A 13,975-nucleotide genomic window follows, 5' to 3' on the forward strand; every position below is an offset into this window, starting at 1 on the left:
GACCTGACCATCTGAACTTAATTCTCACACTGAATAGCAGCCCTGCCCCCGTCAAAAGCCCTAAGGCTGGAAGCAGCATTTGAATCTCAGTCCCCAAACGCTGGCTGGGAGGACCAGGAGGCGAGGTGGGTGTGAGGAGAATATTCAGAGGTCAAGTCACTGGCTGGGGAGAATGCCCAGAAAAGGGAAAAGAAATAAAACTATTGAAGGCTACTTTCTTGGAGAACAGACATTTCCTCCCTTCCTTTCTGATGAGGAAGAACAATGCTTACCATCAGGCAAAGACACAGAAATCAAGGATTCTGTGTCCCAGTCCACCCAATGGGCTCAGGCCATGGAAGAGCTCAAAAAGAATTTTGAAAATCAAGTTAGAGAAGTGGAGGAAAAACTGGGAAGAGAAATGAGAGGGATGAAAGAGAAGCATGAAAGGCAGATCAGCTCCCTGCTAAAGGAGAACCAAAAAAATGTTGAAGAAATTAACACCTTGAAAACTAGCCTAACTCAATTGGCAAAAGAGGTTCAAAAAGCCAATGAGGAGAAGAATGCTTTCAAAAGCAGAATTAGCCAAATGGAAAAGGAGATTCAAAAGCTCACTGAAGAAAATAGTTCTTTCAAAACTAGAATGGCACAGATGGAGGCTAAGGACTTTGTGAGAAAGACAGATATCACAGAACATAGCGAGAAGATTGGAAAAATGGAAGATAATGTGAAATATCTTATTGGAAAAACAACTGACCTGGAAAATAGAATCAGGAGAGACAATGTAAAAATTCTGGGACTACCTGAAAACCATGATCAAAAGAAGAGCCTAGACATCATCTTCCATGAAATTATCAAGGAAAACTGCCCTGAGATTCTAGAACCAGAGGGCAAAATAAATATTCAAGGAATCCACAGAACACCGCATGAAAGAGATCCAAAAAGAGAAACTCCTAGGAACATTGTGGCCAAATTCCAGAATTCCCAGGTGAAAGAGAAAATATTGCAAGCAGCTAGAAAGAAACAATTCAAGTATTGTGGAAATACAATCAGGATAACACAAGATCTAGCACCCTCTACATTAAGGGATCGAAGGGAATGGAATAGGATATTCCAGAAGTCAAAGGAACTAGGACTAAAACCAAGAATCACCTACCCAGCAAAACTGAGTATAATACTTCAGGAGAAAACATGGTCTTTCAATGAAATAGAGGATTTTCAAATTTTCTTGATGAAAAGACCAGAGCTGAAAAGAAAATTTGACTTTCAAACACAAGAATGAAGAGAACCATGAAAAGGTGAACAGCAAAGAGAAGTCATAAGGGACTTACTAAAGTTGAACTGTTTACATTCCTACATGGAAAGACAATATTTGTAACTCTTGAAACATTTCAGTATCTGGGTACTGGGTGGGAGTACACACACACACATGCACACACACACACATACATAGAGACAGAGTGCACAGAGTGAATTGAAGAGGATGGGATCATATCTTAAAAAAAAAATGAAATCAAGCAGTGAGAGAGAAATATTGGGAGGAGAAAGGGAGAAATTGAATGGGGCAAATTATCTCTCATAAAAGAGGCAAGCAAAAGACTTATTAGTGAAGGGATAAAGAGGGGAGGCAAGAGAAAAACATGAGGTCTACTCTCATCACATTCCACTAAAGGAAAGAATAAAATGCACACTCATTTTGTTAGGAAAACCTATCTTACAATACAGGAGAGTGGGGGACAAGGGCACAAGCAGGGTGGGGGGGAGGATAGAGGGGAGGGCATGGGGAGGAGAATGCAATTCGAGGTCGACACTCATGGGGAGGGAAAGGATCATAAGAGAATAGAAGTAATGGGGGACAGGATAGGATGGAGGGAAATATAGTTAGTCCTATACAACACAACTAGTATGGAAATCATTTGCAAAACTACACAGATTTGGCCTATATTGAATTGCTTGTCTTCCAAAGGGAAGGGGTGGAGAGGGAGGGAGCTAAAGAAGTTGGAACTCAAAGTGTTAGGATCAACTGTAATGTTCTTACCACTAGGAAATAAGAAATACAGGTTAAGGGGTAAAGAAAGCTATCTGGCCCTACAGGACAAAAGAGAAGACGGAGACAAGGGCAGAGAGGGAGGATAGAAGAGGGAGCAGATTGGTCACAGGGGCAATTAGAATGCTTGGGTTTGGGGGGGGGAGGGGATAAAAGGGGAGAAAATTTGTAACCCAAAATTTTGTGAAAATAAATGTTAAAAGTTAAATTAAAAAAAAAAAAAGAAAATGTATCTATGACACTGATAGGTGGCACAGTGGTAGAGAACTGGATCTGGAGTGAGAAAGAATGAAGTTCAAATTCAGTCTCAGGAACATACTAGCTGTGTGATTCTGTCCCTTAACGTCTATCTGTACCAGTTTTCCCCTCTGTAAAATGAGGATAACAATAACATTCACTTCCCAAGGTTGCTATGAGGACCAAATGACATAGTAATATTTGTAAAACACTCTTGCAAACTGTAAAGTGCTACATAAATGCTAGTTATTATTTAGTAGCAATAACCCTAACTAACGTCTTGTTCTTAGTGAACCTGTATCTGATCCTAGAGGTACTTAACAAAGTAAATATAGAGAAAGACCCAGAGGTATTTGGGAAAAGGCCAATGGATCTGGCATCTGGGTCTTTGGGAAGAGCAATTTCAGTGGTTATAAGGTATGAAAGTATCAAGTGTAGACAACTTTTTTCCAGAAATCTGGCAGTAAATGATAAGCAAATAAGATTGCTTAGTAGCAGGGTCAAAAAACTTTTTTGGAATTTTTTTTTTTTAGGACAAAGAGATGCTAATTTGTTTATAAGAAGAAGGAAAGAATCTGTTAGAGAAGGAGAAACAGAAGACTTTATAGGAAGAAGAAGAAAAAGGGATGGGACTTGGAGGTAAAAGCAAAGGTATTAATCCTTGGAAGGAAATGATACATACTCTGAAATGGGAATATCTTTTCTGAAATAATAAAAGGAGGAGGAAGAGAAGGAAGAGGAGGAAGACACTGGTGAAAAGAAGGAAAAAGCTGGATGAAATGAGACTAGCAGTCAGTTTTTAAATAGAAAGATTAAATTTATTCTATGTAATTACAGAGGAGGAGAACTAAGACCAATGAGCAGAAGTTATGTGAAGTCTGATTTGAACTCGTAAGGAAGAACTCCTTAGCCAGAAGTTTTATCTGAATATAAAATGAGTTGCCACAATGAGTAGGCAGCCCACTATCACTGGATGTATACAGTTAGAATCTGGATGATCACTTATCAGTAATGTTCTAAAAAAGTATTCAGCTTCAAGCAGGATAGGCTAATCTCCAGGGTAGGGTCCAGCTCTCAGACTCTATGATAAGGTAAAGGAAGCTTGGATTTCCCTTGGGAGATCCCTAACCTAGGTAACTGAGGGTATGAACTATGTCACTTTTGCCTTTGTTTTGTCAGTATCAAGCATAGTGCCTGAACATAGTAGGTACTTAATAAATGCTTGTTGGAAGATTTATTAAAGGTTTCTGGATTTTATACATTTTATTTTTTTAAAATTCAAGAACATTCTTGGTTACAGAACATTAAAAAAAGATAATCATAAGTCTGGCAAAGTGTGTTTCACTGGTTGTAGCCTCAATATACCATTTGAGATAAAAATTCACGGAACCACAATTCCTCTGGAAATTTTTGATATAGTCAAACATTCACTGAAATTCTTTGCTTTCTATTTTCCCACTCCAATACACACACACATACACACACACACACACACACACAGAGTGACAATAACTGATAGTTTTTAGAAGCCTAAACAAATTAATTATATTTAGTCATATTACTTGAGAAAGTATAACTTTTAAGAGTATAACAAAGAATATTGACATAATATGCTTCTTGATATTTTTAAATTTGTGAACTAATAAACCCCTCACTTTTTAAAATATTTCTAATCTTTTAAATTACTTTAAATGCAATACTGAATAAAGTTAATTTTAAAATTTAAAATTGGGAAAGAGCTAATAGTAAGTGACAGAGGCAGGATTGGAACCCAAGTACTATGATTTCAAATCTAGGGCTCTTTCCCATAGTCCATGAAATACTCTCTTTTCTTAGAGACTAAAATGGAGGACTTTGTCACCCATCCCTGCCTGGGCAAATTCAGAGAATTCCTTGAGTGGAAAAATATATTCTCCAATCAAAGATGGAAAAGGCACAAGTCCCTTTTCTGGTCACCCTGTTTGGGTGCAGGATTTCTGAGGGGAATTTTTAACGTGGCTGGATGGGGAGACAAACGCTCCCATGCAAGGGTTCCATGAAAGGACAAAGGAAAGAACATGAGCTCCAGAAAGAGGCACCTGGTATGCTTCTCTGGTGCGAGATCAGTGGATTCTATCCACAAGAGCAGTGACCTAAATCAGGGCAGAAGACTTTAATTGGCTGCACCAGACTGTCTAAAGTATTTGATGGGTTTCCCAGAGGATGACTGTGAGAGGTGTAGGTGATGCACCAAGCTAGTGGGTCTCCCTCTGTTCTTCTTGTGCTCTTTCATCTCAAGAGAACTGTCACTCACAGATTCACAAAATATTAGAGTTAGAAAGACTATAAAGGTTACCATGTTCATTTTGGAAATGGGCTCTTTTTTTTACTCAAGAAGGTAAGTGACTTGCCTAGGGTCAGACAGCAGTGGAAAAGCTAAAAGATTCAAGGTGTCTAACTCCAAACTCCGTTCTTCCCACTATGCCATGGTTTCTCCCTGACTCAGTTGCTGTGAGTCTCAATAGCATCTCAATTGGAACAGAATCACACTGACACTGGGAATTTGGCATGCAGCTCCTAAATCAGGAGAGCACAAAAGACTCATCACATCAGGCTAACAAGGTTTTGTTTTACTTTGGTCTGTTAACATCTAAAAATAGGTCTTTAGCTTCCTCTGTAAAATCAGAAGGATGAACTAAATGATATCCAATATCCTTTATGGATAGCTCTAAGAAAAATGATTCAACGAGCAACCTGCTTACTCTTGCTCTTGCATAAAATGAAATGGAGATGGAAGACACCTCGGTCATCTAGGCCAATGTTCTCATTTCACAGATGAAGAAACTGAGGACCAAAGAGGTTATATTTGTTCAAGGATCATGCTGAAGGAATAAGTGGTCTGGATAACGGGAGGGAAAAATAGTAACATTAAGGTAATAGTAACATTCATTGGCACTATGTTGAGAGCTATGAAACCTATACAATAAATTAGCAGATAATGTCCCTGCCCTTCATCGACACAGTCAGGGAGATGAAACATAAACATACACACACACACACACACACACACACACACACACACACACACACACACACACCCCTAAAATGATTTAGGAATACATTCAGGCCACATTTAAAAAGTAGGGAGGTAGTTTATGGCACAGCCATGCATGCACAGTAGCCCCACATGAGCTCTTGATAGCTAACACTGAAGTCTGAGAATGCCGCTATCATACTGATTCCCTCAAGTCTCTGGTTTATTTTATTTTATGGGGATGGGGGGCGGGGAGAATGAGGCTTATAGTTTTGACAGTATACTGCCTACAGTATTAACAAAGGATACTATATTATTCATATCACAGGTGCTACAATAAAATTTACTTAGAAATGTCTTTACCTCACACTGAAATAAACTACAATGCCTTTTAGAAGATCATCAAAGAGACAACATACTAGCACACATCTCAATTGAGATTCTAGAAAAATGAAATGGTAGCTTTACTAAATGGCAAATACGTAAAAATTATCTCACTTGTTATTCTAAAACAGTTAACATCATAATGTTATCCTGTTATATTACAAATATTGGCCTGATTATGCATGCTACCAAATTGACTCAGAAAAGAAAGCAATGTTGTTTCTTTGTCTTTTAAGAACAGTATTTAATTCCCACATAACAGTGAACATCTATTTGTCATACAGATGAAAAGTCCTTGACAGTAGAAGCATTTTGTACAACTGGGTTCTGAGTAAGAGTGTGTGTGCTGTATTCAATCTCAGGGGCATAGAAATCTAAGCAATTTTCTTGTATTATTAATGGAAGTCACTGTATTATTAATAATATGCCTGGAACTAAAACGTAAATTATTAGGACACATTTAAATCTATGTCTACAACACTTGGACATAACATTGATGCGTTTCTGATATTGTTTTACTGAAATACCATGGAAAGTATCTTCTGTTATAAAAACCAGCCCACGAGATGACAATACAGATGGTAGCTTATTAAATGAATGTTTACCATTCACCAAATTATACTATCTATAGTGACTTGTAAAAAAAATTTTCTTAACTATGAAATAGAGTATAGTAATTTGGATACTAAACGACAAAACTGCTTTGGAAAGTGTTGATAAGATTCAAATGGAGTGATGAAACAGAGTTAATAATTATACAAGGATGATGCTTCCTCAATTTGGGTTTTATCCAGGGCTTTCCCTTATTTTTTTTTGAGCTGCTCACCTTTTGGACACATCTTTGTTCACAGAATCTTTACCAAAGTATACATAAGAAGTACAAATAAGAAGTGCTAAAACTCAAGCACGTCAGTTTTAATTTTTATCATAAGCCTCAGTTATAAGGTTTGATGGAGAGAGGAAGTGACAGCTCCTGGCCAGTGTTGTTTTGGAGTTATGCACAGATTTCAATTATTCATGATATTCCTATTTTGTGTTACCACAGAGAGTCAAAGGCTGTTTTTGGTAACAGGATTATGCTGATGTTCAATTGTGTGATTTTTTTTCCCCGAGAGCTACTCTAAAACAGCGGTTCTCAAACTTTTCCACAGTAGTAGGACCCTTCAATTTAAACCAAACTTTGGCATAACCTTTACAAAATCCTCTAAAATTATTATTGTTAAAGTCAATTAACACAACATAAGGTTCATCAAAACAAACAACTTTGGGTGTTTCAGGGTTCCTTGAAGAACAATTTGAGAATTAATATTCTAAAGCCATACATTTTTAATAGCCTGGATCAGAATAGTTTTACCCAGAGAATAAAAAGTGAGGAAATCACAATAATTCTGAATGTATTTATACTTAAAATTTAAGTATATGACTGAATGATTTGAGCTCATTGGTAGAAGGCTAACACTTAGAAATGATATTCCTGTGCACTCTCATCCACTTCCAAGTTCAAATAAAAACTATCACAATAACCTCTCACAATTTACATAAAATATGACTAAGTAAAAATAACTGGAATATTTTACTTTCTTGCACTATTCCTTCTCCTTTATGCTTGAATTTCTTGTTTTTAGGTAAAGAATTAAATGTATTTGGTGGGTAGAGGGCAGAAACTATGGAATCAAATTGCAGGGTGATTTGTTAATTATGACCAAACTCTAAATTCAGCAACAGTCACTTAGAAATCAATTCCATTTATACCAATGACAATTTAAAGCAAGCACATGATGAAAATTTGTTTAAACAAAACATTGCAATTTCGCATGCAATCTAAGAAATGACTGTCACATTGTTAGGAACGTGTGAAGAAAATCTTGGCAGAATTGTGATTTCAAAGCTACAAAATTATGATTTTAAAAAGTGCACACAGAACAATTTGTCCACTTAAGCAGCATTTAAATAAGCAGGACCATTTTCATGCACTAGTCCATATTTTTCCACCTCTCTCTTATACAGATATTATTTCTTCTGCTGGGAATATCACTCCTACCACTGCACCAGCCTCTGTTGAAATCTTACTTATTCTTCAAAGTCAAACTAAAGGGCCACCTCTTTCATGAAGTCTTACTTGATCGCTTTCTTCTTTGTTACTCTTCCATCACATTGTAACTCTTTTACAGTATGTATCTTTTTCTACACATATATTGTAATTGTCTTATCTATCTTTGTATCCTTCATTACCAAAATTGTTTTTAAATGTTAAATCATTTAAAAACCTCTAAATAACATCAAAATCAGGTTTACTTAACATCTTAGTGATCTTGTGACTAAGAAGAAGTTGTTAGTTCTATATGTTGGAGAATACTTTTAATTATAAAGGATCTTATGAATTTTTGTGTATATATTAACCTAAACATTTAAATTAATGGAAACACAATGCTTATTTTTATTGCCCAATTGTGAAATTATTCTTGAGAATACAATGAGAAAAAAATATCCTACATTTTTAACCATATGAAGTATTTTTAAATGTTGTTTCTGCTTTATATATATTGTTTTATTTTCAGCTGATTTTCTGAGACAAGAAACGAAAATGAAACTACCATATAATCTAATCTATAATCTGCAATAATTTATAATCTACCTTTGGCATATGATATAGTACATAATGCTACTACCTACCATTACGGAGGACAGCCTAAGCTATAAATGGAGACAACTAAAACACTTTTAAAAGAGAATAAGATACATAAGAATTTAAAGAATGCATACTATGGGAGGGTCTAATCAGCTATATAGTCATTTTTTCTATGTTGCTTATAAATTTAGATTTAATATAAAGTTTCTGCGAATAGAGATTGTTATTTTAGCTAAAAGTTGGTAAAGGACATAGCAAAGAATGCTATCTACTCACTTGTTTTCATTCTGGGTTACTTCAGATGACCAGATTAGAGGTTCCTTTCATCGTTAGTGTTCTCTTAGGGAAAACAGGGCAGTATAGTGGAGAGTGCTGAACTCTGACTCAGGAGTCACAAGTTTTAGCTCTGGCTCCATCATTTCCTAGCTGTATGACCTTGGTCAAGTCCCTTAACTTCAGAAAGACTGTTTTTTCATTTGTCATATACTACTACTTGTAATTCTACTGTACATACTATCTACCTACAGATAAATGCTGTCAGGAAAGAATTTTGCCATCCTATATATACATGTGAGCTATAGAAATACAATATATAAATAAGTTATTCTCATTTTCTGAACTTCATCACTTAATGTTCATGCTACTCATTTAACATTTAGCATATGTGGCTGTGCATAATTAATTTTCTATCTTGACCTCTCCCTAAGTAATTTATAAACTATTTCTAGGCAAAGACCATGCTCTTACCTCAATGAATTTCTCAAATGATCCTAAAAACTATGGACTGTCAGGTTTATGTAATGGTGTAAGCCATTAAACATTTGGCTCGAGTTTAATTTTATCTGTACCTGATAAAATTGAGGAAAAACATTAAAAGTGTCTATGTTGAATATACTTATCCTAGAGACACCTATCTTCTCAACATCCAAACGGATGCTCTATATTTAACAGCTTAAATGAGCAGAAGACTTTACATGGTCATGTGTAGCTGTTTGCATGTTGCCTCCCCCACTGGACTACGAGAAATTGGAGAGCAGGTACTGGGTTTTTTCCTTTCTTTGTACTTAGCTCAGTGTCTGCAGCACAACAGGCACTGAAATGATATGTGACATAGAGAAAATCGATGGCCTTTCAGTTTCATAATAACAGGAACTGTGTCTTAGCTAAACTTTCTATTTCTCCCAGCAAGTAACACAGTGCTCTCTAACAATAATTGTTTAATAAATATTTGTTGAATGACTAACAAATAATCCTTGTAATGGGAAATTAGGGATGGTGGAGGCATCCTAAGAAGGGACTCCAAGAAGATATGTTACTTGCCTGATTGTGTTTGGTATAAGTCTAACACACTGTTACTAAGTAACTCAAAGTCTAATTTAAAAATCCTTTATAACCGTTTTCCTATTCTCACTTAAACTTTAGTTTATTTAGAAAACAGTCAATATGGAAAACACAAACTAAAAATTTCCTAAAAAATTCTTTGTACAAGCAACAAAACTGCATCATTGTAACATGAAGGGAAAATTCATATTGTTACATTCGAATACACCTATGTAGCACCTGTTATGTAGAAAATATGGAAAAAATTCTGAGACAGTACAAAACTATAATGGAAAAGCTGCCATTTCTCTTTTTAAGTATCTTCTCTTTTAACTTTTTTGCTGCCATAAGGTAGACAGAAAAGTGAACTAGAGGGACTAGGATAGGTGGGCAGCCAGAAAAAAGAAAGTTTGGGGAATAGTGTTACAGAGGTAAGGCATGAAAACTAATGATAACAAATGTAATCATGTGGTTAGACACATTTTAGGATGGCAACAAAATGGCAACTAAAATTAAATGCCAGTTTTGGGAGGTTTAAAGTTAACTTCAATCTTATTTAGCTTGGTACCATTTCTACTGAAAACATCTAGGTGGACAGGGTGTTCTTTCATAAATGGATCTAAAGACAATTTTAAAAGCAAAAAAAACCCAACAAAAAACAAAAACAAACAACTCCAAACTAATGCTAACAGGTTCTCTTTTTAAATTAGGAAAATTGCTTCAGGTGGATGTGTTTATGTCAACAAATATAACATATATATATATATGTGTATATACACACACACACACACACACACACACACAGTTATTATAAGTATGGTTAATGTATTCAACATAAGTCTTCTTTCAATGCAAACAGAAATAGATTTTCAAACACAAAATAAGACTAAATATGATGGAATTAAAATACAAGTTTTGGCCTTGGCACAGATTACTGCCTGAAGTTTTATATGTAGAATTCACTGGAGAAAAAATGAGGTGGCGATCAGAATACTGACAGAAGAGAATTTTTCATTTTACTAGGAATATATTTAGCAAGTAATTTTAAAAGCAGACAGACACTACTCTTTCCGGAATGTTCCTTTCTAGCTCCTGAGGAATAGATATCAGGGTGTGGACACAGTCAACAGATACCTTATCTTTTCTATTTCTTAAACATCAAAATTTAAAACATAATAAATGTCATAATGCCTTAAATTCTAATAAGAACAGACTAATTAAACACAAACTGTAAAAAAATATTACATTGCACATAATTTGCTTCACCATTTTATGAAAGACTTCTTTACCTGCAGATGGCTGGGAAACATTCTTGAAGTCCCTTCTTTTTAACTAAAGATCCTTCAAGACAGTACATTATAATGTCCATAACCTTTAGGAGGAAAAGTCACAGATCTGACATTATTTTCAAATAATTAATTTCCTTTTTTGTTTTACTTAGCACATTTAATTCCTAATTTTTCTACTTTTTTAGTTTTAATATTTATGATTTTCAAGTCTTTGAAATATTTTGTTTTATGTTACATTTACTAATCACCCTAACAGTGAAAGGTAACATAAGAAAACAAGTAAAAGTAACAATATCATTGACCTCATCCAAAATACATTCCACATTCCATATCGATACCACTCAAAACAAATTTCCTCATTGACTGTACACAAAAATAAATGTCTCATTCTGCACCTTAAATCCATCTCCTCTTTGTTATGGAAAGCATCAATGTTGTCCTGAATCATGGATGATTATTGTATTAATCATAATTATTACAACCTTCAAGCTTTTTGTCTTTACCATATTGTCATTATTGTGCAAATTGTTCTTTTGGTACATTCTTCATAGGTTTATAAAAAGTCTTCAAAATTAACCATTTTTTAGTACTGATATTATAGTATAAATTGATCTTCTGGTTCTGTTTACTACTCCGTGAATCAATTCATTTAAATCTTTCCTATACCTTTGATATTATCTATTTCCACATTTCTTATAGGACAATTCTATCACATTCATACACTACTATAACTTATTCAACCACTGTTCAATTGATGGTCATCCCCTTGGTTTTCAGTTTTTCTTTTGCTTTGGTCACCACAAAAAAACCAAAAAAACAAAACCTACTGTAAATTTTTTTGTACATATAGGACTTCTTCCTCTTTCTTTGGTCTCTTTTGAGTATAGGAACTATGTCAAAGGCAAGTATTATTTAGTAACTTTCTGTGTATAATTCTAAATTGCTTTCCAGAATGGCTGTATCCGCTAACAGGTACATAATACTTCATCAATATAGCTGTTTTCTCGTGGAAAAATGATAGTAACATTTGTAATTTTCCTTTTTTGTTACCTGCGCCAATCTTATGAGTGTAAGGGAGAATCTCAGTATTGCTTTATTTTGCATTTCTCTAATTAGTAGTGATTTGGAGCATTTTTTCATATGGTTATAGATGGCATGGGCTTCATCCCCTGAGAATTATCTGTTCATACCAGATCATTTATCTGTTGGAGAATGACTCTTATTCTTATAAAAGTGAATCAATTCCATATATATATATATATATACACATGTTGCCAAAACTACATATTCAGGGAAACTTTCGGTAAAGATTTTTTTCCCTAATTGTTTCCCTTTTTTACAAAAATTGCTTGAAAAACTGGATAGTAGTATGGAAGAAATTAGACACAGTTTATACAAAGATAAGTTCTAAGTTGCTACATAAAAAAGCATCATAAATTAGAGAAACAGAGAAAACATTAACTACTAGATTTATAGATAGAAGAAAAGTTCATGATCAAACAAGAGATGAAGAGCATCACAGAAGATAAAATGAATTATTTTGATTATATAAAATTTAAAAGTTTTTGTAGAAGCAAATCTAATAAAGCTAAGATTAAAGGGGAACCCATCCTTACTTTTGAGGTCAGTTATTTACAGATTGGTAGAAGCAGCAGAAAGAGTTGTAATTTATGAACAGGTACTGTATTTGTTTCGTTTTACTTACAAAGATGGATATACCTGAGAAAAAAATTGTATTGAAAAATTATTTTGGTCTAGCTCTGGCCCATAAATGGAAGTATAAATGGCAATTGTCAGCTACTCTGTTTAAACTAGAAATTTAGAGTTAAAAAATCTGGAAATGATAGGAAATTCAAACAATGATTAGGACCGCTTCCATAAGTTCATACAAACTCTAAATATTACATATCTGCATAAACTCTCTTAGAGGTACTAGAAACAAAATGCAGTTAGCTGCATTATACTGTTGCACTGGAATGTTTGTTATCATTTTTGTTTACTGAGGAAATCATGATAATACCTCAACAAGAAGATCGACAACATCTGTGGGCATTTTTTCAATAAGGATTTCAATGACTCTCAGGATCTCCCCTTTAGCTCGAGCAAGAGTTGTAGTGTGGATATTCTGCTGTGACTGGGTGTTCGCTGCTAGAGCAGTATGTCTATGTACCTACAAAAAAGATGAGATAATATTATATTGATCACTCTATTAATATTTCATTTAGTTTTATATTTCTATATAAGCTTTTGCTTTTATATTATTCAATTTTTGACAAAAGATCAGCAAAAACATAATAAAAACATCTAGCATATGTAGCACTTTAACATTTGCAAAGCACTTTACAAATAGTCTCATTTTATTCTCATAACAACTCTCAGAGGTAGATGTTATTGTTATTCCCATTTTACAGATGAGGAAACTAGGGTAGAGAGAGGGTAAGTGATTTGCTCAGAGTTGCAAAGCTAGTAAGTATACAAGGAAGACTTGCTAGATTTTGGACTTAGGTCTTCCTGACTCAAAATTTTCCATGCCACTTTGCTGCCTCTTTGGGTTAGGGTAAGGAAGTATTTTAAAATTCACCTAATACAAATTGATAACTTCCATGAAATTATATGATTTACTAAGCAATATTAACAAAAGACAATTTTTTTATGCCTTTTATAGGGCTTAACACAGAACCAAGCATACAAAAACATCCAAAACAATACAGATCATCAGGCAATGCTGAATACCTTTGTTTTAGTCACTGTGTACATTTCACAATAAAATAGATTGGTAAAAAAACCTTTCTATGAACTATTATGAAATGTTATACACATATATAATACATTAATGTACGTTACACATGCAATACATATATAGAGAGATGTCAGCACATACTAATACTATTTACCACAGAACAGGACTGAGTATAGGGTAAATCTGTCTTGGATTTTAGCCAGAGGTGTGAGGTTTTTTAAGGACATGTCAAATTTAATATGAACTATAAGAAGACATCAATATGTTACATGTATTTATTAAGTTTAAATATAAAATAGAAGGTAATGGTTATATTAGTCAGAAGACATTATTTAAG

General features: G+C 34.4%; 1 protein-coding gene across 4 annotated transcripts in view; it reads right to left on the reverse strand.

The window, feature by feature from the left end:
- The window catches only part of WDR7 (WD repeat domain 7), a 462,625-nt gene that overhangs the window by 97,667 nt on the left and 350,983 nt on the right, over window positions 1-13,975 (reverse strand). For all 4 annotated transcript variants that reach the window (XM_072605972.1, XM_072605969.1, XM_072605971.1 and 1 more), the window contains 2 exons: window positions 12,919-13,068; window positions 10,899-10,981 (listed from right to left, as the gene is read on the reverse strand). In XM_072605972.1, coding sequence (XP_072462073.1) covers window positions 10,899-10,981; window positions 12,919-13,068 — 233 coding nt within the window. The remainder of the gene's footprint in view (window positions 1-10,898; window positions 10,982-12,918; window positions 13,069-13,975) is intronic.

This window comes from Notamacropus eugenii, chromosome 4 (genome assembly GCF_028372415.1).
Source record: "Notamacropus eugenii isolate mMacEug1 chromosome 4, mMacEug1.pri_v2, whole genome shotgun sequence".
NCBI lineage: Eukaryota > Metazoa > Chordata > Mammalia > Diprotodontia > Macropodidae > Notamacropus > Notamacropus eugenii.